The sequence below is a fragment of the Aotus nancymaae genome, unplaced genomic scaffold, assembly GCF_030222135.1.
Source record: "Aotus nancymaae isolate 86718 unplaced genomic scaffold, 86718_ANA_hifiasm-v0.15.2.pri h1tg000089l, whole genome shotgun sequence".
In the NCBI taxonomy this organism is placed as follows: Eukaryota; Metazoa; Chordata; class Mammalia; order Primates; family Aotidae; genus Aotus; species Aotus nancymaae.
This window is the reverse complement of record NW_026988504.1, coordinates 6,532,687-6,554,561: the sequence shown is the minus strand read 5'-3', so window position 1 is coordinate 6,554,561 and position 21,875 is coordinate 6,532,687. Positions and strand designations below refer to the sequence as shown.

The 21,875-nt window shown below is 54.5% G+C and overlaps 2 protein-coding genes across 2 annotated transcripts; both read right to left on the bottom strand.

The window, feature by feature from the left end:
- Nucleotides 1-151: 151 nt before the first annotated feature.
- On the bottom strand, nt 152-20,136 carry ST6GALNAC2 (ST6 N-acetylgalactosaminide alpha-2,6-sialyltransferase 2). The gene is made up of 10 exons (XM_012453645.3): nt 19,966-20,136; nt 14,137-14,197; nt 9,626-9,800; nt 8,454-8,622; nt 7,901-8,039; nt 5,913-6,016; nt 4,138-4,221; nt 2,837-2,936; nt 926-1,100; nt 152-812 (listed from the first exon to the last, which is right to left on the bottom strand). Exons 1-9 carry the CDS (start codon nt 20,088-20,090, stop codon nt 933-935), a joined length of 1,125 nt encoding a protein of 374 aa, XP_012309068.2. The 5' UTR covers nt 20,091-20,136; the 3' UTR covers nt 152-812; nt 926-932.
- Nucleotides 4,222-5,896, bottom strand: LOC135271706 (uncharacterized). The gene has a single exon (XM_064369621.1). The coding sequence runs from the start codon at nt 5,074-5,076 to the stop codon at nt 4,222-4,224; it is 855 nt and encodes a 284-aa protein (XP_064225691.1). The 5' UTR covers nt 5,077-5,896.
- Nucleotides 20,137-21,875: the final 1,739 nt, after the last annotated feature.

Below are 21,875 nucleotides of genomic sequence, written 5' to 3'. Positions count from 1 at the left end.
GACACTCCCACTGCCTTGCACACTGAAGCATCTCAGACTACAAAGCCATTTAGTCATCAGGACTAAACCCCAGGGCATGGTTAAGCGCTGTGTGGTAACTTGTTTGGATGAGACTTCTTTAAAACCACTCACAATAAAATTAGGAAACTACTGTCAGCTAAGTTCAAATTTACTGAAGCCATGATGTGAGGATAAGGGTTTATTAGCTGGTAGCATTGTCATCCTGTTGGTGACAAGGTGGTGATAATGTTTCTAATGGGGCTTCCCTCAGTGGCAAGCAGGCTGCCAAGCAACTAACCCCCGTCAAGTGCCAGACCCCTCCAGCGTTCTTGAATTCCGAGTGATCTCCATACTAAAACACCCTGCGTTTTATATGATTTCTCTACCCAGCCAAAAACAAAATGGTGATCCATCGTGTACACAGTTACCTAGTCTCCAGTTACATTCTGCCTTTTGTTCTACATTATTATGGAGCAGAGGTAAGTCTAGCATGTTCTAAGACAGGCTCTTAGGTGTCTTGGAGTCCTTGAATCACTTTAGCCTCAGGTAGGATGCCCCACCGGCGGATCTGAGCTGCAGCAGGAGGCTTTGCTTCTTGCCTGGACTGCTGTTTGATCTTGGTGAGCACTCCACTGACATTTCTTAAAGTTGCTCGGTGCAAATCCAGCAAAACAGTCCGTGTTCCCTTGGCCAAAATTGAGATGTATTGTTTTAGATGCATAGAGGAGTTTCCTCGGATGAGCCAAGGACAAGCTGGGGTGTCCTGCACTGAACAGGCCTCGATGATTGCCGTCAATTCACCCGAGTGCCTTCTGTTGGAAAGAAGGGAAGGTGAAGCCTCTCAAGATTGAGAAGTTAAGAAAAAGGCTTTTGGCCACTTGAGAGGATCAGGGCCACAGTTCTGTAAGAGGCAAAGGCTTAGTACCTTGGTGTCAGCGCTGATACAGCCGAAGGATGCCAGCTTGGTGCAGATCCCTCCACAGGGCGGCTTCCAGGGACAGATCGTGGTTTGCGTAGAATATCAATGGCTTTTTTTTCCGTTCAAAGTAGTGGTCAGAAAATTTCCAGTAGTTGCTTGTGATGAATCCATAGGCACTGACCTGGGCAAGGGTAGTCATTGGGTTAGTATTTATTGAGCGTCTACTGTGTACAAACAGACTCGTGTGATGTGACATGAGTTGTTTTTTTTTCGTTTTGTTTTTTGTTTTTTTTTTGAGACGGAGTTTCACTCTTGTTACCCAGGCTGGAGTGCAATGGCGTGATCTCGGCTCACCGCAACCTCCGCCTCCTGGGTTCAGGCAATTCTCCTGCCTCAGCCTCCTGAGTAGCTGGGATTACAGGCACGCACCACTGTGCCCAGCTAATTTTTTGTATTTTTAGTAGAGACGAGGTTTCACCATGTTGACCAGGATGGTCTCTATCTCTTGACCTCGTGATCCACCTGCCTCGGCCTCCCAAAGTGCTGGGATTACAGACGTGAGCCACTGCGCCCGGCCGTGACATGAGTTTAGAAAGGTGTCCCCCTGCTAAGGTGAGGATGTAGGAAGTGGTCTAGGGCTTATTCCCACATAGCAAGTGGGGAGACAGATTCAGGGGTGACTCACTGTCCCCACTTGCACAGCTGGTGATTGACAGCTGCATTTGGAACTTGAGGGTGGAGGCAGAAGCCCATTACTACTCTCCCCATCCTAATTGGGGATTGCAGTTAAGACACTCCTGCATTTTTTGAGATAGAGTCTCGCTGTTGCCCAGGCTGGAGTGCAGTGGTGCAATCTTGGCTCACTGTAACCTCTGCCTCCCAGGTTCAAGTGATTCTCCTGCCTCAGCCTCCTGCGAGCTGGGATTACAGGCATGCACCACCACGCCTGGGTAATTTGGTATTTTTAGTAGAGCCGGTTTCACCGTGTTTGCCAGGCTGGTCTTGAACTCCTGACCTCAGGCGATCCACCCGCCTCCGCCTCCCAAAGCGCTGGGATTACAGGCATGAACCACCACGCCCTGCTACTCTTGTATTAAAATAGGAAGAGGCCTAGTGTGGTGGCTCATACCTGTAATCCCAACACTGGAAAGCTGAGGTGGCAGGATCACTTGAGCTTGGAAGTTTGAGACCAGCCTGGGCAATATGGTGAGACCCTGTCCCTACGAAAAGTAAAAACTAGCTGACGGGCAGCCACTTGGGAAGCTGAGGCGGGAGGATCATCACACCATTGCACTCAAGCCTGGGCAACAGAGTGACACCCTGTCTCAAAAAAAAAAAAGAGGGAGAAGGTGTAGTCCTGAGTCATGGAGTGGCATTTGGCCTCCAGCTCTGCAAACCGGTTTTAGCACGGGTCACAGACTCTCCTTGAAGGCTGCCGCTCAGCCCCTGCCTCCACGAGGTTCACGTGGGCAAATCCCATCAGGAATGACTTAGGGTGATTTCAAAGTATTTGTGTGTGGGAGGCTAAACCTGCTGCCCTACCCCAGCTCTAGGAAGTCCCCATAGAAGAATGGCCCTGTTGGGCCCAGTGTGTTGAGGAGATTGGCTTTCAGAAGGGCAGTTAGATAACTTGAGCCTTAAATACCATATTGATGGCTGCCTTGGAGAAGAGCAAAGAAAGAAGGAAGCCTGGGGCAGATGTCAGGAGCCAAGGCAAGGCTGGCCCAGGACCTGTCCTTTTAAAGGCCCCCTGGGTGGTGGCAAGGAAGTGGGCAGCACCAGCACTCTTGGAGCTGGGGGTTCCACGAACAGAGGCCAGAGTCGCAGGTCTGAGGGTAAGGGACATCAGGGGATCCTGTTGGGTTCTGTTCACCTGTGTTCTGCTGCCGTAGGCTTCTGGAAGAGAAGCCCTCTTACCTGGTCACAAGTGTGCAAAGCTGTCAGCAGCATGAGAGCCCCGGTACTAGGCATATATAGGTCTCCAAAGTTTGTGTTAATCAACTTTGATTTCAAGAACCTGGAAGCAAAAAGAAACATTTCGGCTCACTAGCTTGACGTCTGTATCATCACACTTCATAGCTACACATTCAGATAGGTGGGAAAACCTCAGAAACTCTGGGCCTCCTACTCCAGTCAATCCTTTGTTTGGTCCAAATGCAAAGCTCTTTGAGACCTTAGGTAAGGTGTGGGTGAGAAAGAGGAAGCACAGGTGAAATCCTTCCGCCTTTCACCAACAGCCTGTTTTCACCACAAGCTACTAAGTAACCACACTGCCAAGGGCATGGGTGGCCTGTCGCCCTAGACTGCAGTTCCTCTCTATCCCACATCTTGATTAAGTAGGAATCGTGTGAGGGGCAGGGAGCTCAGACCCTGTGACTGGACCCACTGGCGTGATGGATGCACCCACAGAGCCCAAGAGTGGGGCCAGGCTGTGGCCACGGGCTCTGCCCTCAGGCCTGAGTTCACATCCAAACTTTGTCAGGCCAAATCCCCTGTCGTCTCTGAGCCTGTCTTCCTCTGTAGCTTGGGACCAAGTGTTGCTTCAGTTGCCTCCCCAGGCCCACACACCCCTCCAACTGCTCCCTGCCCTGGGATTCGAGCCTCTGGTCCACAGCAGGGTTTCTTAGTCACAGTGCTGTTGATAATTGATGTTGGGGCCAGGTCGTTCTTCGTTGCTGAGCAGGGATGTTCAGCAGCATCCCTGGCCTCTGCCCACTAGCGGTACTCACCCCACCACCCTGTGGCAACCCAAAATGAGGACCAGATGCAATCCACATTGAGAATGCCTGGCAGGAGGGAGGGGAAGGAGGGGAGCGGGTGGAGGCTGTTCCCCGGGTTCCTCCCCGCACCTTGGTTGGCTGTGTTTGGGCCTGAAGGTGCTGATGCCCTGCTGCTGACAGCCCCATTGCTGCTGTGCACCTCATGGCCCCCAAGTCCCAGTCTGTGCCTTTGTGAGTAGTCCCTAGTAAATAAACCTCCTTGAGTTATCCTGGGTCTGTCTGTTTCCAGGTGATTCTGACCTGTATCACACTCCGTCTATCAGGGTGCTAAATAAAACAGTAAATGAAGTGACAGAGCTTCACACACGGCACTCAGGACAGTGGAGCTCTGGTTATTGGTCAGTGCGTGGGGCTCATGGAAGGGCGCTTCCTGGATGTGGGGTGGGTGTGTAAGGGGGAAGGAAGGGGAAACTGTTCTTCTGGCCCCCCACTCCGTACCTCTCTGTCAGGTAGCTGATGAAGTCCGGATGTAGCAGCTTGAATTTACTGGCAGAGGCTTCTGGTCCGAAATAGGTGTGAGGCCTAGGACCCGTGATGGAAGCGCCCAGAGCCGTCGTATTGCAAGGGGGAGATGGAGGGGAGGGTCAGGGTGCGGGAGTAGCCGCGGTACCCTGAGCGGTAGACGCGGGGCTGGGAGTAGTAGCGGGAGAAGGGGGTGTAGAAGGTGGCAGGCAGCGAGGTGGGGACCACAGGTGGCTTCCCGCTCACCAGGACCTCGATGGGCGGGGTGTAGGAGAGAGAGGAGGGGGGCGTGAACAGAGCGGGGGGAGTTGGGAAGGGGCAGTGAAACTGGGGTTGGTGGGGGGGTGGGGGAAGGAGAGGTAAGTAGAGCGAGTCAGGAGGGGGTGAGGGCTTCTGGGCAGGGCAGGGACAGGGACAGGCAAAGCATGGGTTTTGGGGAAGTGGTGCTGTGGGGGGCTGGAAAAAGGGGGGCTCCTTCAGAAAGCGAGGCACATAGGGGGTGATATAGGACGGGATGCTCCGAGTTGGCCCAATATAGGAAGATGAGGTGGCGGGGCTGTACAAGGGGGACCTGGGCACAGTGGGGGTTAGGGAAGAGTTTCTAGAGAGGGATTTGAGACCAGACTGGGAGGGAGATTTGGAGGTGGGTGGAGTGGAGGATTGGGCGGCCCCTCGGGGCACAGGTTGCACTTGAGGACTAGAGTTCAGGGAGGAAGCCCGGGAAGAGGGCTGTGAGGGGTTTGGGGTGGGAGGGTGGGAGGGGGGCTGGGAGGAAGTGCCCCGAGTTGGGGAAGGGGCTGAGCCTCCGGAGCTCTCGTGGGGCTGCTGGCCTGGAGGGTTGACAACGTTGTTGGAACGGGACTGGGAGGGAGACTGGGTAGGGGATGGAGTAGGGGTGTGGGAGGGGGAGCTCATTGGTCCTGGGGAGGTGTAGGTCCACCCGATGTCTCTGTGGCAGCCCCAGAGAGCCCAGGCCCAGCGTGTCACAAAGCCCAGCTCAGACCAGCAGTGGGAGCAATTGTTGCGTCATCACCGGGGCGGGGGCAGGGTGGACCTGGCTTTAGAACCCCTATCCATAAGGCCCACCTGTAAAGCTGCTCTGTGGGGGATGGGCAAGATGCCCTCTTGGAGACCCCTGAGATAGGAGGGCTGGTTGTCTGGGCCATAGCAGCGGCCTCGATTTCTAGGGACCTGATCTCAGGGACAGGAAATTGTCTCAGAATCCCCAGGAGGAGGTTCAGATGAGGGTCAGCATGTGGCTCAAGAGAGCTGGCCCCAGGCCTGCTGTGCAGGAAGGCAGGAGAGAAGACAAAGGGCCTATTGTTTCTGCCTTTCAAGAGGCAGGCAAGGCCCTGGGAAGGATGCCCACCAGGAGGAGTGACACAGACTGGCCCCGACTCACAGTGTGCTCAGTGGGACAGCAGACCTGGCCCAGCCTTCGACCTGGAGAGGCTGAGCTGGGCAGGGAGAGAGCAACCTGAAGCCGAAGAGCCTGGCATGCTCGCCCCATTCAGAAAAGCTGCCTCTCCCGCCCCCAGAGGGCTACTGGGGACTCGGAGCATCATCTGGGCTTTCCAGGGGTAGACAAAAAGTAGAATTTCCCAGTGCTGAGTTATGTGAATAACTGGGGATGATTGAATTCTTAGTACTTTTCTTGCTGCCCTTCACCTACCTCCTACCCCATCAGGGAGTCGACCACAGCACCCCTGCCCCTCCGGCGTGCCCCACACCACCACTGCCGGGTGGCTCACCTGTCCCCTTTATCTAGGCCCTCAGGGACGGGCACGCCCAGAATGGCCGATCTCAGCATCACATAGTCGCGGATGTCTGAGGGGATGAAGATATATTGCAGGTCCTGTCGGAACAGAGACAAGGAGCCCAGAGGGGAACCAGGCCAGGTTGAGCTCCTGCTCGCTGTGGATGGCCCTCCATGCCCCCTGAGCCGACTGGAGAATTTCCCTTAAATGCCTTTCATTCCCACCCGGAGGTACTGTGCTGGTTTCAATGTAGGTCCACGAATCCTCTGATGCTCCTTCAGGAGGTGACACCTAATTGCCATCCCCTGGAGTATAGGCTGGACTTAGCACTCATGCACTTTTCTAACAGAGAGGAAAGTGGGCCGGGCGCGATGGCTCACGCCTGTAATCCCAGCACTTTGGGAGGCCGAGGCGGGCGGATCACTTGAGTTCAGGAGTTCCAGACCAGCCTGGCAAACATGCTGAAACCCCTTCTCCACTAAAAATACAAAACTTAGCCGGGTGTGGTGGCGTGTGCCTGTAATCCCAACTACTCGGGAGGCTGAGGCAGGAGAATCGCTTGAATCCAGTAGGCGGAGGTTGCAGTGAGCTGAGATTGCACCATTGCACTCCAGCCTGGGTGACAGAGTGAGATTTTTGTCTCAAAAACAAAAAAAGACTGGGTGAAGTGGCTCATGCCTATAATCCAAGCACTTTGGGAGATCGATGTGGGCAGATCACCTGAGGTAGAGAGCGCGAGACGAACCTGATCAACATGGCGAAACCCCGTCTCTACTAAAAATACAAAAATTAGCTGAGAGTGGTGGCACACGCCTGTAGTCCCAGCTACTCGGGATGCTGAGGCAGGAGAATTGCTTGAACCCAGGAGGCAGAGGTTGGGAAGCGGAGGTTGCGGTGAGCTGAGATTGCACCATTGCCCTCCAGCCTGGGCAACAAGAGCGATACTCCATCTCAAAAAAAAAAAACTAAAGCTGCCCCATTTTGTTCTACTTCACAAGAGAGGTTCTAGTGTGAGGACTCAGTGTGGGGTAGACACTATGGGAGGACACTCCTTAAGCCCCTGGTCAGGGGAGGAAGCTTCTAAAAACCCAGCTCAGCCCCGTCCAGCGCCGCAGCTCTTCTTTTCCTGGGATCCCCCTAACCCTGCATGTGGCACCCGCAGCCCTGAGGAGGGAGACTTTCACTTACAGCCCCTGGGTGTGGGTGGAGGAACCTGGGACCAGCAGGCAGGACCAGATGCTGGCTCCCACGTGCTGACCGACCTGGGGCACGTCCCTCGTGTCCCTGAGCCTCAGTTTCCAACACAGGGCTGTTGTGAGATTTCGAGTGGTCACACATCATTCTTCCAGGGGCCAGTGTGGGGAAATGGAAACAACCCTGGTGCTGGGGTCAGAGGGGCCTAGGCTCTGACGGTTCCAGCTGGGTGACTTGGACGTGTTCCTGAACTTCTCAGTGTCTCAGCTTTGTCATCTGGAAATGGGTATAATGGTCCCTCCCAGGGCTGCTGTGGTGACCGTGTGTGTGCCCTGTAACATGCTGGGAACAGAGGAGGAACTCCATAAATCCCCTTCCCCTGGGAGTCGCTAGGACAGGCTGAGCTCCCCAAAGAATGCCAGCTCTGGGGGGTGGGCACTCTGGGTTCAAATTCTGACCCCACCACTGACTCACTGAATGAAAGGCTCCAGGCTTTTATCCCCTTTCCAGTAAAACCATGGGTTGACATGGTCTCTGTAAAGTACCTGCAAGCCACGAGCGTTGGGCCGATGCTAGCCATTCGTGTCCCACGCTCCAGAGGAGTCCTGTGCTGCCGGAATCAGCCAGCAGTCCAGGACCAGATCCTCCCTCCCCATCAGTGGCCGTCCTGTGCGGCCAGAGTCCTGGCACACCCTCTGCATCCACTGGACCAGGCCCCCCCACGGAGGGGACTCCAGGAACAACGGTGCCATTGTCAACCGCAGTGGTATGCCCGCCAGAGGCCTCACCTGTCCTTGTGGCACGGAGGAGAAGCCCAGGCTTCTGTAGGAGATGAGGGAGTTCTTCATCGTGTTCACAGTGAAACCGTAGAAAGAAGTCTTGGTGCCCACATCGCGCTCGAAGCCTTTGATCACAGCTCCATTGAGTCTGGTCGGCACAGAGGCCCATCAGGCTCTGCGGTTACCCCAGGCTGTCTGTTCTACTTCCATCTCCACGGTTCTGCCTGGCCTGTCCCCTGCCTCTGTACGACCACTCCTTCTGCCCATGGCAGTACCAGTGCCCAGTTGCCAGCCAGACCCCCACTCCTCCAGACCTCAAGGAGTGATGCCTGTGAGTAGAGCTGGCCCTGGCGGCTCCTTCCTCCTGGGTCCCCTGCACGGGCACCCACGCTCCATCCTCAGGGCCTACTGTTTGTGTTTGCCTTGTTCATGCCTGTGTGCCCGTCACAACTGCTGAGGTGCCCAGGCCACTGCTGCCATGGCCCACGGCCCCTGGGGGAGACACCCCCCACCCTCCAAGCAGCCATCTCTCCCACCCCTCCCCGGCCCCTGCCCCTCATACCTGAACACATAGTCATGGGCATCGATGTTGGGACCCTGACAGGACCCATTCAGAATGCCTCCGTTGCCCACCACGGCACATCGGATACACTTTGGAGGGGGCTCCCTGGGCCGGGCAAATAGCTTGGTGCTCTCTGAGCCGTTCAGAAGGCTCAGGGTGGAGGCGATGGCTGTGGGTATGGACGGGGGCAGCCATGAAGACGGCTGGCATCGGGGCACCTGGGACCTTCCATAGGCTGGTTCTGGTGCCCTACCTCCCCTGAGGCCTGACCCAGCCCCTCCCCAGAAGCACAGAGGGTGGGAGGGGAAGGAGATGTCTGTAGGGGGAGAGGACTGAAAAGCTGACAGTGGAAGAGGGGGCTTGGGGCCTTCCCTTGTCCTAAGAACCCGAATAACTTATCCTCTTAAGACTGTATTCCTAGAGAAGTGTGCTTAAAAAAAAAAAAAAAAAAGCCAGGCAAGGTGTCTCATGCCTGTAATCCCAGCACTTTGGGAGGGTGAGGCAGGTGAATCACTTGAGGTCAGGGGTTCGAGACCAGCCTGGGCAACATAGTGAAACCTGGTCTCTTCTAAAAATACAAAAATTAGTTTGGTATAGTGCCGGGCACCAGTCATCCCAGCTGCTTGGGAGGCTGAGGCACTAGAATCGCCTGAACCTGAGAGGCAGAGGTTGCAGTGAGCTGAGATTGCACCATTGCACTTCAGCCTGAGGGACAGAATGAGACTCCATCTCAAAAAAAAAAAAAAAAAAAGACTATATATTGCAAAAGAAAAGAATTGGAAGCGCCCGTGGGGGTTGGGGAGCAGGTGTGATGTAGAGGGGGCTCTGGGCCTGCAGTGTGGGGGGTCCTGCAGCAGCAACTGTGAGTGAGGTGGTTTGAGGCCCCCACATCCTGTCCTTGGCCACCAGTGGACGCTGCAGCCTTTCTTGCCAAGGAGGCCCCAGGATGGTGAGGGCCCAGCAGGGCAGCCCCAGCTCCCTCACGGACCCCTAGGTGCTTGGATGGAGGAGGAAGGTGAGCCAGGAGCTGCAGAGCTGGGGCTTCTGGGAGGAGAGCGGGGTCAGGGAGGCCCTGCATCACTGGCCATGAGGACAGGGAGGCCTGGCCTACCTCAGGGCCAAGAGCGGGAAGCTGAGGCAGAAGGCAGGTGAGAGACGCGGGTGCAGGTTACCTTGGCGAGAGAGCCCCCGCCAGCCATACGGGGCTTTGTGTTGGCTCAGGCGATCCCAGAGCTCTGGGGTGAAGAGGTCCCCCCACAGCAGCACTGGAATGGAGAGATTGAACAGGCCACGGAAGTGGGGGTCCCGCTGAATGGCCAGGCGAAGCAGGTGTCGGCAGGCCTGGGCCTGTGGGTGAGAAGGTAGGGGCTGGGGTGGATGGGACCCCGCAGACTCTGCAGGGAAGCTGGGAGTTGTGAGGGAAGGCTTGCCCTGTCCCCTCCAGATCGGGGCCATCCTTGCGTTTTTGAACTGAGCTGGCTGCTAGGGGGTCCGAGAGCTTTCTGGATTTAGTCTGCCTAGCTTGTCTTCTCCCAGAGGCCACATCCCCTTGGCCTGATGGCTCTGGCCTCATACTCCTTCACCTCACACTTGAGCAAACGCTGGGGCATTTTCTGATGCATGGGTCTGACCTGCCTGCCCTTTGGTGGAGGAGTTCCAGCCTGGGCTGAGCGGGAGACATCACCCTCCATGCAAAGCCTAACTCTGCTGGTACACCATGATTTGTGTGTGAACCGGCTGCCAGGAAGATCTGTGATGGTCTTTCTTCCTAGTGGTGCCATTAGGGAGTGGAAGTGTCCCCCAGAATTCATTACGCCCACCCTTGGAATGTAGTTGGAACTGGGAGATGGGATTAGTTAGGAGGAGGTCATACAGGGTGAGGTTGGGCCGAACTAGTATCCTTGTAAGGAGCCCAAGTGATGATGAAGCAGAGATCTGCGTGATACAGCCACGAGCCAAGGAGCCTCGGGAGCCTCCGGAGCTGCGGAAAGGCAGGGGAGGCTTTCTTCGAGCCTTCGGAGGCAGCGTGGCCCTGCCAGCACCTTGATTCTGGACTTCTGGGCTCCAGAACTGTGACGATTCCGTTTCTGTGGCTCAAAGCCCCCCAGGCTGTGTTCCTTTGTTCCAGCAGCCAAGGGGAGGAACATGGCACCTCCGTACTCATGGGCCTTGAGGGAGGGTGAGGTCAGGAAACAGGCCCAGCCTTGTCTGCTGTGCACAACCTCACAAGGTCAGAATCGCACACAGTCATGGCCTGGGTGGCCCTTCTATTACTCCTGAATGGGGCTCTTTGTTAAGCCATTGGTTTGATCAAAGGACAAAGCAGGAAATAGCTGTACAGTCATTTCTGCTATAATCAACTTATGAGTGGCTAAATATCACCATGCTATGCAAAGCTATGCAGTCATGACCATGGGGCAGCTGGGCGTGGGGGTGCACCCCTGTAATGCCAGCACTTTGGGAGGCTGAGGCAGGAGGATCACTTGAGGCCAGGAGTTTCAAGATTAGCCTGGTCAACATAGTGAGACCCCATGTCTGAAAAAAAAATTTTTTTTTGAGACGTGGAGTCTCGCTCTGTTGCCCAGGCTGGAGTACAGTGGCGTGATCTGGACTCACTGCAACCTCTGCCTCCTGGGTTCAAGCGATTCTCCTGCCTCAGCCTCCTAGATAGCTGTGACTATAGGCCTGTGCCACCATGCTGGGCTAATTTTGTATTTTTAGTAGAGACAGGGTTTTACCATGTTGGCCAGGCTGGTCTCAATCTCCTGACCTCATGATCTGCCCCCCTTGGCCTCCCAAAGTGCTGAGATTACAGGTGTGAGCCACTGTGCCTGGCCAAAATAATTTTTTTTAATTAGCCAGGCATGGTGGCCCAGGCCTGTAGTCCCAGCTACTTGGGAAGCTAAGGTGGAAGGATTGCTTGAGCCTGGGAGATTGAGGCTGTAGTGAGCTATGATCATGCCACTTCACTCCAGCCTGGGTGACAGAGTGAGACCCCATCTCAAAAACAAAACAAAACAAAATAAAAACAAAAAAAGAAACACCATGGGCTTATGAGAAGATGGGATGAGTGACATAACACTGAAAAACTGTCAGGAATGCATAGAACCAAAGATAAATATCACAGAAAGACAGAAGCATCGTTTTCAGACGTCCCATGGTTAAGGAATGCTTGAGATTAATGTAGAAGTGGGTGTGGAAGTGTGTGTCGGAGGGGGCAGTTTGTGTGATATTGTAAAACGGTGGGAAGGAGATTGTCTGGAATCAGAGGGAACTGGGCCGCCAGGCTCACTAGGGCGGGTGAACCCATAACATGCTTGGTGAGGCTGATGGAGATCTCACATGCGCCTGTGTGTACTTTTTGTGTATTCCTACGTGGCTCCGCTGAGTTGGGTGTGGTTTCTGTGTCAACCTAGAGTTTTCACTGACAAAATCACGCAAAAGAAAATGCACAGTGGGGCACAGTGGCTCATGCCTGTAATCCCAGCACTTTGGGAAGCTGAGGCGGGCAGATCACCTGAGGTCAGGAGTTCAAGACTAGCCTGGCCAACACAGTGAAACCCTGTCTCTACTAAAAATACAAAAATTAGCCAGGTGTGGTGGCGCACACCTGTAGTCCCAGCTACTAGGGAGGCTGAGGCAGGAGAATCACTTGAACCCGGGAGGCAGAGGTTGCAGTGAGATGAGACCATGCAACTGCATTCCAGCCTGGGTGACAGAGCTAGACTCTGTCTCAAAAAAAAAATTACAGTTAAGAAGGCAAAAACATACAATAGAATAAAATGAGGAAATGAGGGAAGGAGAAGTAAAGAAAGGAAAATAAGACAATGTGAAGTAAGTGCAGGAAAAAACGTGTCACGAAGTGGGAGACATGGGCCATACATCTGGCTCTGAGCTTCCCGGTGGTCGGAGCTAAGAAGGAAACTTTGCCACCACATCCAGGGGATAAAAGCTGCACCTAGCAGTTTTTGCCTTCTTATATGTGCCCAAAAGCCACCTCAAATCCTTTGTTTTAGACCAGGTGGGGACAGATGTCAGTTAGCATCAAACAGCTCAAGGGTCAAGGTGGAAAAGACTTCAGGAAGCTTCACGATGACCTGGTCCAAGCACTCATAAGGTGCTTAAGGCCTCTTTTCAGCCTGCCGGCCAAGTGTCCATTGACCTCTGTTCTTTTTTTTTTTTTTTTGAGACGGAATCTCAGTCTCAGTCTGTTGCCCAGACTGGAGTGCAATGGTGCAATCCTGGCTCACTGCAACCTCCGCCTCCCGGGTCCAAGCGATTCTTCTGCCCCATCCTCCTGAGTAGCTGGGACTACAGGCTCGTGCCACCACACCCCACTAATTTTTGTATTTTTAGTAGAGACAGGGTTTCACCATGTTAGTCAGGCTAGTCGAACTCCTGACCTCATGATCCACCTGCCTTGGCCTCCCAAAGTCCTGGGATTACAGGCGAGAACCACCACGCCCAGTCGGTCTCTGTTCTGAAGACAGGGCCCCCATCACCTGCCCAGGGCTACTTGCTGCGTCTCTGAACAGCTTGGCTGTCACTAAGCTCCTGCATGCAGTAAACTTTGTCTCCACTAGGCCCCTGTCAGCGTGTCCCAGATTAGTCTCTTGGGCATGGAAAACACCTCTTAAGCCTGTATTAATCCAGAACAACACAGTCACCATCCTGCTTAACGGCGGCACGTGGAGCGGGGGTGGGGGAGGTGGGGTGGGAGGGGTGGGGTGGGAGAGGCTGTATTGTGCATTGGTTCTGAGCCAGGTTCTAGACAAGAGGCTCAAACCCAGTACTGCCCGTTACTACCTAAGCGAGGTACTTAACTTCTTGGGGCCTCATTTTACCCATTTGCAAGGGCCACATTCTAGGGTGGCTGTGAGGCTTCAATGAGAGAACGCAGGTAAAGTCCCAAAATCAACCCTGGCAACGCTGTCTGCTACTTACGGCTATGAGGCAGGAACCTGAAGTTTCTCAAACCTTCTGGACAAGCAAGGGCATCTTTCCAGAGCCTGGAGTTTGCTTCAGGGTGAGTAGTTTAAATGTAACTTTTATAGGAAGTAGGTATTTTGAAGAGTAGAGTATAAAATTCACAGGACTGGCCAGGCGTGGTAGCTCACATCTGTAATCCCAGCACTTTGAGAGGCTGAGGCAGGCAGATCACCTGAGGTCAGGAGTTCGAGACCAACCTGACCAACATGGAGAAACCCCATCTCTACTAAAAATACAAAAAAATTAGCCTGGCATGGTGGTGCATGCCTATAATCCCAGCTACTCGGGAGGCTGAAACAGGAGAATCATTTGAACCCAGGAGGCAGAGGTTGCAATGAGCCGAGATCATGTCACTGCACTCCAGCCTGGGCAACAAGAGTGCAACTCCGGCTCAAAAATAAATAAATAAAAATAATAAAATAAAATTCACGGGACTATTTAAGATACAATCTTAAGACTCCCAAAAACTGTTCAGCTGTCTCTACCCCAGGAGTATGTATTTATTCATCCTTCCCTGCTGTGGGGCACAGGAAAACCTGTTGGTCAGGTCTGAGAGGCCCTGAAGAGACGAAGCTCAGCTCTGTACTTGGGGCATTCCCAAGAGCTCCTGCCCGGTAATCTCATGAGAATGTTCCTGTTCGCTCTTCTTCCCTCCTCCCCACTAATTTGAGGGTGCTCAAAACCACCACAGTACCTTTCTTGTCCAAGAATTTGATGCCTCGGGTTGAAAGAATGCTTGAAATGGTGTGGTGACCCTGGGGAAAAAAAGCACAAAACAAGCAGAGATCAGCAGCACAGACCCACCCCTTGGAAGATTTTGGACTGACTGACTCCCTTGGCTCTAGGGGCTGACAGATCTGCCTGCGCCCCACGTGGTGGCTCACACCTGTAATGCCAGTACTTTGGGAGGCTGAGGTGGGAGGATTGCTTGGGACCAGGGGTTGGAGACCAAATTGGGCAACATAGTGAGACCTTATGTCTACAAAAATAAAAAAATTAGCTGGATGTGGTGGAGCATACGTGCCCTCTGGCCTTTCTGCCTTCCACTATGAGGATGCAGCAAGAAGGCCCTCTCCAGACACAGACCCCATGACCTGGGACTTCCCAGCCTCCAGAACCATAAGAGATAAATCTCTGTGTTTTGTAAATGATCCAACTCCGGTGTTCTGTGATAGCAGCACAAAACAGACTCAGACAGCTCTGAAGCCTTACTCCCTGGGTTTGCAACCTGACTCCACCACTTGGCTGTTGTGTGATCTTGAGCAGTTGCTGAACTTCTCAGAACCTCAGTCTCTGCATCCGTACAATAGTGATAATCATACTGAGCTCCTTCAATTGTTAGGAGGGTTCAAACAGAGAGTGTATGTTGGCACATATAAAAAGTGTCCTCTAAATGTTAGCTCTTGTTACCTAAAGGAGGAAGAGAAAGGATCTTGCTGTGTCAGCCTCTATTACTAGTGTCTCTTCTAGAGGGCAGTAAGGGGACAGTGTTACTGTCCCCTCCCAGTTCCCAAGTCCCAGGCACTAGGTGGGCCCTGAATCGGGGCAGAAGGAAAACATGAAGGAAGGAACAGGGGTCCTTACCCTTTCAAAAGGGTGGCCAGGCTTCTCTCAGACCCCTCCCTTCACTCCAGCAGCCACAGGGAGCAGGTGGAGGGGACTCTGGGTTGGCAGTTTGCGAGAGAAACAGAGGCCTCTTGTTACCTGCTTCCAGGTGGCAGCTGAGCCACAAGGGAACTCAGGATCTGCCTTTCTGTGGTTTCTGGGTTTCCTACAAGACCCTGGAGGCACGGCCTAGAGACAGCAGGGTTGATTCCTTCCCCCCTCCCTCCGTTTCTCCCTCGGACTGTCCACCTGTCCGTCCACGTAACCCCATAGTTCCTGCTCATGAGCGCAATATGACCCCCTCTGAGAAGGAACTAGGACGGTGGTACTCAGCCTAGGTTGCCTATGAGAACCCCCAGGGTGGTTTGGAAAACCCCATTGCTCAGCCCCCACTCCTGAGATTCTGATCTGATTGCTCTGGGGTGGGGAGCGGGCACTGGTGAGTCCAGTCCCTACCTTCCCATCCCAACCAGGTGATTCTGCTGTGCAGCCAGGCTCGAGAGCCTGGCGGAGGAGCTGCAGAACAGGGCAGAGTTGACACGGGAGGGGTAGAGCTGTAAGGGAGGGGATGGGGAACCACCAAAGTGCAGTTTTGCTGCCCTGAACTCCCCACCCTCAGGGTGGCCTGGTACAACTCCAGAGCATCCCTGGTGCCCAGCAACGTCTCCCAGCCCCACTACCATTGAGCCTTCCAGATTCTCCCTCTCAGGAATCCACGTGCCTGGGGGCAGCTGGGAGCGGGTAGGAAGGGGCCAGCCCGCACATGCCCTTCTGGGAGGTTTTACCAGCCTCAGAAGATGTACGGACCATGTGCTGCGTTTTTCTAAAAGCTAATTTTTTTTTTTTTTTTTTTTTGGAGACGGAGTTTCGCTCTTGTTACCCAGGCTGGAGTGCAATGGCGCGATCTCAGCTCACCGCAACTTCCGCCTCCTGGGTTCAGGCAATTCTCCTGCCTCAGCCTCCTGAGTAGCTGGGATTACAGGCACGCGTCACCATGCCCAGCTAATTTTTTGTATTTTTAGTAGAGACGGGGTTTCACCATGTTGACCAGGATGGTCTTGATCTCTTGACCTCGTGATCCACCCGCCTCGGCCTCCCAAAGTGCTGGGATTACAGGCGTGAGCCACCGTGCCCGGCCCCTCTAAAAGCTAATTTTACTCACAACTTAGATCATATATATTTTTTTTGAGATGGAGTCTCACTTTGTCACTCAGGCTGGAGTGCAGTGGTGGGATCTCGGCTCACTGCAGCCTCGACCTCCTGGGCTCAAGTGATCCTCCCATCTCAGCCCCCCAAGTAGCTGGGGCTACAGGCATGCACCACCACGCCTGGCTTTTTTTTTTTTTTTTTTTTTTTTTTCTGTATTTTTAGTAGAAATGGGGTTTTACCATGTTGCCCAGGCTGGTCTCAAACTCCTGGGCTCAAGCAATCTGCCTGCTTCAGCCTCCCACAGTGCTACAGGCACGAGCCACCATGCCCTGCCTCCATATTCTAATAGCCCTAAAATGTTCTCTTTTTAAAAACATAGCATTGACAGTAACTGACAGCCCTATGTTGATTCTCACTCTCTCTTCTGTTAAACAACAACAACATTTAATAGAAATCCTCATGTCTGGGACTCACTGAGCCAGATTCTGCCGTGAGGAAATTCCCAGACTGGATTCCACTCTGAGCCCTCCTTGGGCTCCGTAGATCCTTCCCAGCTGCCCATCTTCCTGGACTCTCCCTTGTAGCCAGCCATGTCCATTTCAGTCCCTAACTGGAGAAGTTCATGTGGCCTGCTGGCTCTACCCAGAATGCCATCCACCTCCCACTCTTTCCCCCAGACTAAATATCCACCTCCCACGGCAAGGCTGAGTCCTGACCTGCCCTGCACTGGGGTTTATGCTACAGTGCAAATACAGAGAAACAGCAGGAAAGGGCTAGGTGCTTGAGTCATACTACTTTTTGAAAAGAGGAAAGATTTTTTTTTTTTTTTTTTAAAGATGGGGTTTCACCATGATGGCCAGGCTGGTTTTGAACTCCTAATCTCAGGTGATCCACTCACCTCAGCCTCTCAAAGTGCTAGGATTACAGGCATGAGCCACCGCGCCCGGCTCGGAAAGATCTAAAAAAACATTGTTGCAGTATAATAGAAGTATAGTAAACTTCATACTTAAAGTTGTATTAGATATCTTGAAGCAATTTTTTTTTGAGACCCTTTTGCTCTTGTTGCCCAGGCTGGAGTGGAATGGCACCATCTCGGCTCACTGCAACCTCTGCCTCCCAGGTTCAAGCACTTCTCCTGCCTCAGCCTCCTGAGTAGCTAGGATTACAGGCATGCGCCACCACACCCAGCTAATTTTGTATTTGTAGTAGAGGCGGAGTTTCTCCATGTTAGTCAAGCTGGTCTTAAACTCCTGACCTCAGGTGATCCACCTGACTTGGCCTCCCAAAGTGCTGGGATTACAGGCGTGAGCCACCGCGCCCAGCCAAAATAATTAATGTGTGTGTGTGTGTGTGTGTGTGTGCACGCACACGCGCACATTTTGAGTTGGAGTCTCTGTCGCCCAGGCTGGAGTGCAATGGCACAATTTCAACTCACTGCAACCTCTGCCTCCCTGGTTCAAGCGATTCTTCTACCTCAGCATCCCAAGCACCTGGGACTACAGGTATGCACCACCATGTCCAGTTAATTTTTTGTATTTTTAGTAGAGACAGGGTTTCACCATATTGGCTGGGTTTCAACATATTGACCAGGCTGGTCTCGATCTCCTGACCTCATAATCTGCCCACCTGGGCCTCCCAAAGTGCTGGGATTACAGGTATGAGCCACTGCACTCGGCCTAATTTGTGTTCTTAAAAAATTTATTACTAGGGAGGCTGAGGTGGGAGAATCACTTGAGCTCGGAGGTGGAGGTTACAGTAAGCCAAGATAGAGCCACTGTATCCCAGCCTGGGCAACAGAGTGAGACTGTCCCAAAAAATTATTCTTATAAGAAAAGTAATTTATTTCTTACAGTTATGGGGGCTAAGTCCAAGGTTGAGGAGCCACATTTGGTGAAGTTTTGTTTTGTTTTTTCCTCTGCTCCTTGTGGAGCAGGGGTCCCCCATAGGCAGTGGTCCAGAGCAGCCAGAGGGCTTTGGTGTTGGTGGGGCAGGAAGTCACACGCGGAGGGGGCTGAGCTGCTAGATCAGGTCTCTTCCTCTTTGTAAAATTATTTTTAATTGGTACATACTTGCACATATGTACAGCATACAGTGTGATATTTCAATATGTGTATGCAAATGTGCAATAATCAAACCAGCTAATTAGTATATCCATCACCTCGAATTTTTTTTATTATTTTTTGAGACAGGACCTTACTGTATTGCCCAGGCTGGAGTACAGTGGCACAATCACAGCTCACTGCAGCCTCGACCTCCCGGGCTCAAGGGATCCTCCTGCGTCAGCTCCCTGAATAGATGGGACCACACGCATGCACCACCATGCCAGGTTAATTTTTGTATTTTTGGTAGAGATGGGGTTTCCCCATGTTGCCCAGGCTCACATCAAACATGTATTATTTCTTTGCACTGTGATACTTTGTGTTGTAAACATCTTTACACAAAAGTGACAAAGATTCCTTTTCTTTGTGAGACAGGGTCTCGCTGGGTCGCCCAGGCTGGAATGCAGTAGTGCAATCACAGCTTATAGCCTCGAATTCCTGGCCTCAACAATCCTCCCACCTCCGCCTCCCAGAGTGCTGGGACTACAGGCTTAAGTCACCGCGGGGGGCCAAGGATCCTCCTTCTTAATGCCTTTAACCCACGTCAGTTTTCGTAACCCTCATTACGCAATCCTGACTACAAGGAGATGTAGGAATTCCAGGTGTCGCCGCCAGAGCAGCCTTTGCTCTAAGAGCGCTGGACTCCTGATCACTGGCAAGCTGTTTCACATTCGTCTGCAACTTTTGATGTGTCCTTTGACTTTATCTGTGGAGACCAGATACTTATTTTGTTTTCATCCCGTTAGGCCCCCAGCAAGGTTGGTGGGGGGCGTGCAGATGGAAAAGCGCCAGGAAGGGAAAGGCTGGGGCTGGGGCTGCAGGCCTCTCCCTGAGGCTGCGGCGTCCTTCCCGCCTCCCAAACCCGGACTCGCACGGCTCGGTCCGCCTTTCTCAAGTTAAGCGAAATCGTTTTGCTGCCTCATCAGTCCCTGGAACAACCACCTGCTAGAGGCTGGCTCCCACGTTCTCCTCGTGGGGCACCCAGGAGAGGAAAGTGCCAGGGAGGAGGAGGGCGTGGAGCGCAGGAGGCGGCGCGGGGAGGAGAGCGCGGATGGAGCCGGGAGTCGCCCCCTGATCGCCCCCGCGTCCGCCTCTTTGCAGATCGCGCCCGTCCGGGGCTTATCGAGACTCGGCGAGCAGAGGCCGGGAGAAGGGAGCTGGCGCGGGGCGGGCAGAGACCGCAGCGGGCGGGGAAGGCGACTGGCCGCGGCCCGACCGAGGGTCCCCGGGAAGTTGGAAACCGGACACTTGGGTCCCTGCCCCACAAGCAGAATCAGACGTTACTGAGGGAGAACTCTCGGGAAACAGGGTAGTGTTTCTCTGCTTCGCGGACCCAGCCAGATTTCGACAATAGAAAGTGTACTAATCAGGCCTGGGGAGGGGGGACTTCACCAACAACGGCGACCGGGGCGGGTCGCCAGTGCGCAGGGGGCGAGGGCCCCCCTGGACCCAGACAAAGGCCGCGGGGTCCGGGCAGCGCGAGGTTTAGGCTGGGAGGGGGTTCTGGCAACAAAGGGCCACGGCCCGAGTCCTCGCGGTGAGCCGCCCCAGAGGGGTCCACGCGGAAGTTGGGCTGAGGGCTGCGGGCCGCCGGGCGGCCCTGGGCTAGGCGTCCTCCCCGCGCCCTGGTCGTCCCTGCGCCTTCCCGCTCTGCGCGCGGCAGCCCCTACCTGGCTCCGGCCGCGGGCCCTGGGTACCGCTGCACCGCCGAGAAGTACAGGGCAAAGAGGAGCCCCGAGCAGGCAGCCGCGAGCAGGAGCAGCAGCCAGAAGAATGACCCGCGCGGCAGCCCCATACAGCTCCGGCCCGCGAGCGCCCGGTCCGCAGCCGTCCCGGGCAGAGCGCAGAGGCCCTGGTGGGTCGGGTGGGACTTGCGGAGGCGGCCGTCCTGCCCTGCCCCGCCCTGCCCGCCCGGTGCCCGCGGCGCCTCCCCGCCCGGCAGCTCCCTCTTGGGCCCGGCCGGGTGTCCAGACGCCGCTGCACCCTCGGGGGCTGGGCGGCGGGTCCCGCGGGGCTGGAGTGTCGCCCGGCGCCCGGAGCGCAAGGTCCTCTGGCCCTGCCCCCTGCCCGGGGGACTCCGGCAGCGGCCACTCCTGGCACTGCGCTTTCTCCAGCGCCCAGCCCCGGGAGGCCGCCAGTCTCGGGTTGGGCAGGGCGCTTTCCTCGCGCGGTCCTGGCTAGGCGCAGGGAGACGCCTGGCTCCACCTGCCGCGCTGGCTGCGCTCTGCGCGCTCCGGGGCCCGGCACTCGGCTTCCAGACTCCGTGGCAGGTGGGCGGCGGCCAGGAGGAGATCTGCCCGGCTCCCTCCAAACTCAGCCCTGCCAGTCGGCGGACAGCAGGACAGATGGGGAGGGGACGGGCAGGATGGAGGAGCAAACCCCGACAGCTCAGTCTCTGGCTGACGGTAGAGGGGGCAAAAAGGGGTGAGGTGGGGAGCCTGCCTTGGTGGGATGCGTGGGGGAGCTGAGGCTGTCAGCGATTATTTGGTGACCATCCAGGGTGGCCACGCCCCTCAGTCGCCTTGGGGTTTTGTTTTTTGTTTTTGAGACGGAGTCTCGCTCTGTCGCCCAGGTTGGAGTGCAGTGGGGCAATCTCAGCTCACTGTAACCTCCACCTCCTGGATTCTCCTGCCTCAGCCTCTCTAGTAGCTGGGATTACAGGCGCCTACCACTGCTCCCGGCTAATTTTTTTTTTTTTTTTTTTTTTTTTTGTAGTTTTTAATAGAGACCGGGTTTCACCATCTTGGCCAGGCTGAACTCCCTCGTGATTCATCCGCCTCGGTCTCCCGAAGTGCTAGGATTACAGGCGTGAGCCACCGCGCCCGGCCTGCATTGAGTTCCTTTTACAAAACGAGGCCAATCAGAGAGATCACCTGAAAGGTCCAGCACAGCGGGTTCCGAAACTTGTTGGCACAAAGGGACTGGTTTCCTGAAAGACAATTTTTCCGCGGACAGGGGTGGGAGTAAGGGGAGTTGGGGATGAAACTGTTCCACTCAGAGCATCAGGCATGAGGTAGATTCTCATAAGGAGTCCGCAACCTAGATCCCTGGCATGCTCAGTTCACAACAGGGTTCACGATCTCTGAGAATCTGAATCTGATCTGAAGGAGGTGGAACTCTGGCGGTGATGCTCCTTCACGCTCACCTCCTGCTGCGAGGTCCTGTTCCTAACAGGTCGCCCACCAGGCTTGAGACTGGGGCGGGTCGCCTGTGGGCAGGAGGGGAGGGCCCCCTTGGACTCAGGGAAAGGCCGCGGGGTCCCGGCAGCGCGAGGTTTAGGCTAGGAGGGGGTTTTGGCGACAAAGGGCCACACCCGAGTCACATTGGGCCAGTTCTTTCCTTCACCCCAATGTGCCATGAATAATAGAGTCATTTGTTTCTGATCCGTTCGTCTCGTGTCTTCTACCAGCATCCATAGAACTATGGCAGGCTCATCATTTAGCTTGTAAGTAGAGCAAGCTAGGTGGGTGGATAGGAGACTTTGATGTGAGGGGAGTACTGTCATTTGAAATGAAAGTCTTGACATAAATTCCAAGTAGTGCCCATCTGCAGGGTAGCAAGTGAGCCTGGCTCTGCTGAG

Coding starts and splice junctions, on each gene's coding strand:
- ST6GALNAC2 (XM_012453645.3), bottom strand. CDS start 20,090: ATGGGGCTGCCGCGCGGGTCATTCTTCTGGCTGCTGCTCCTGCTCGCG. Junction 8,040..8,453: donor GCCCATGACTATGTGTTCAG/GTATGAGGGGCA, acceptor TGTGCCGACCAG/ACTCAATGGAGCTGTGATCA. Junction 6,017..7,900: donor CCTCCGTGCCACAAGGACAG/GTGAGGCCTCTG, acceptor CTGTTCCGACAG/GACCTGCAATATATCTTCAT.
- LOC135271706 (XM_064369621.1), bottom strand. CDS start 5,076: ATGAGCTCCCCCTCCCACACCCCTACTCCATCCCCTACCCAGTCTCCC.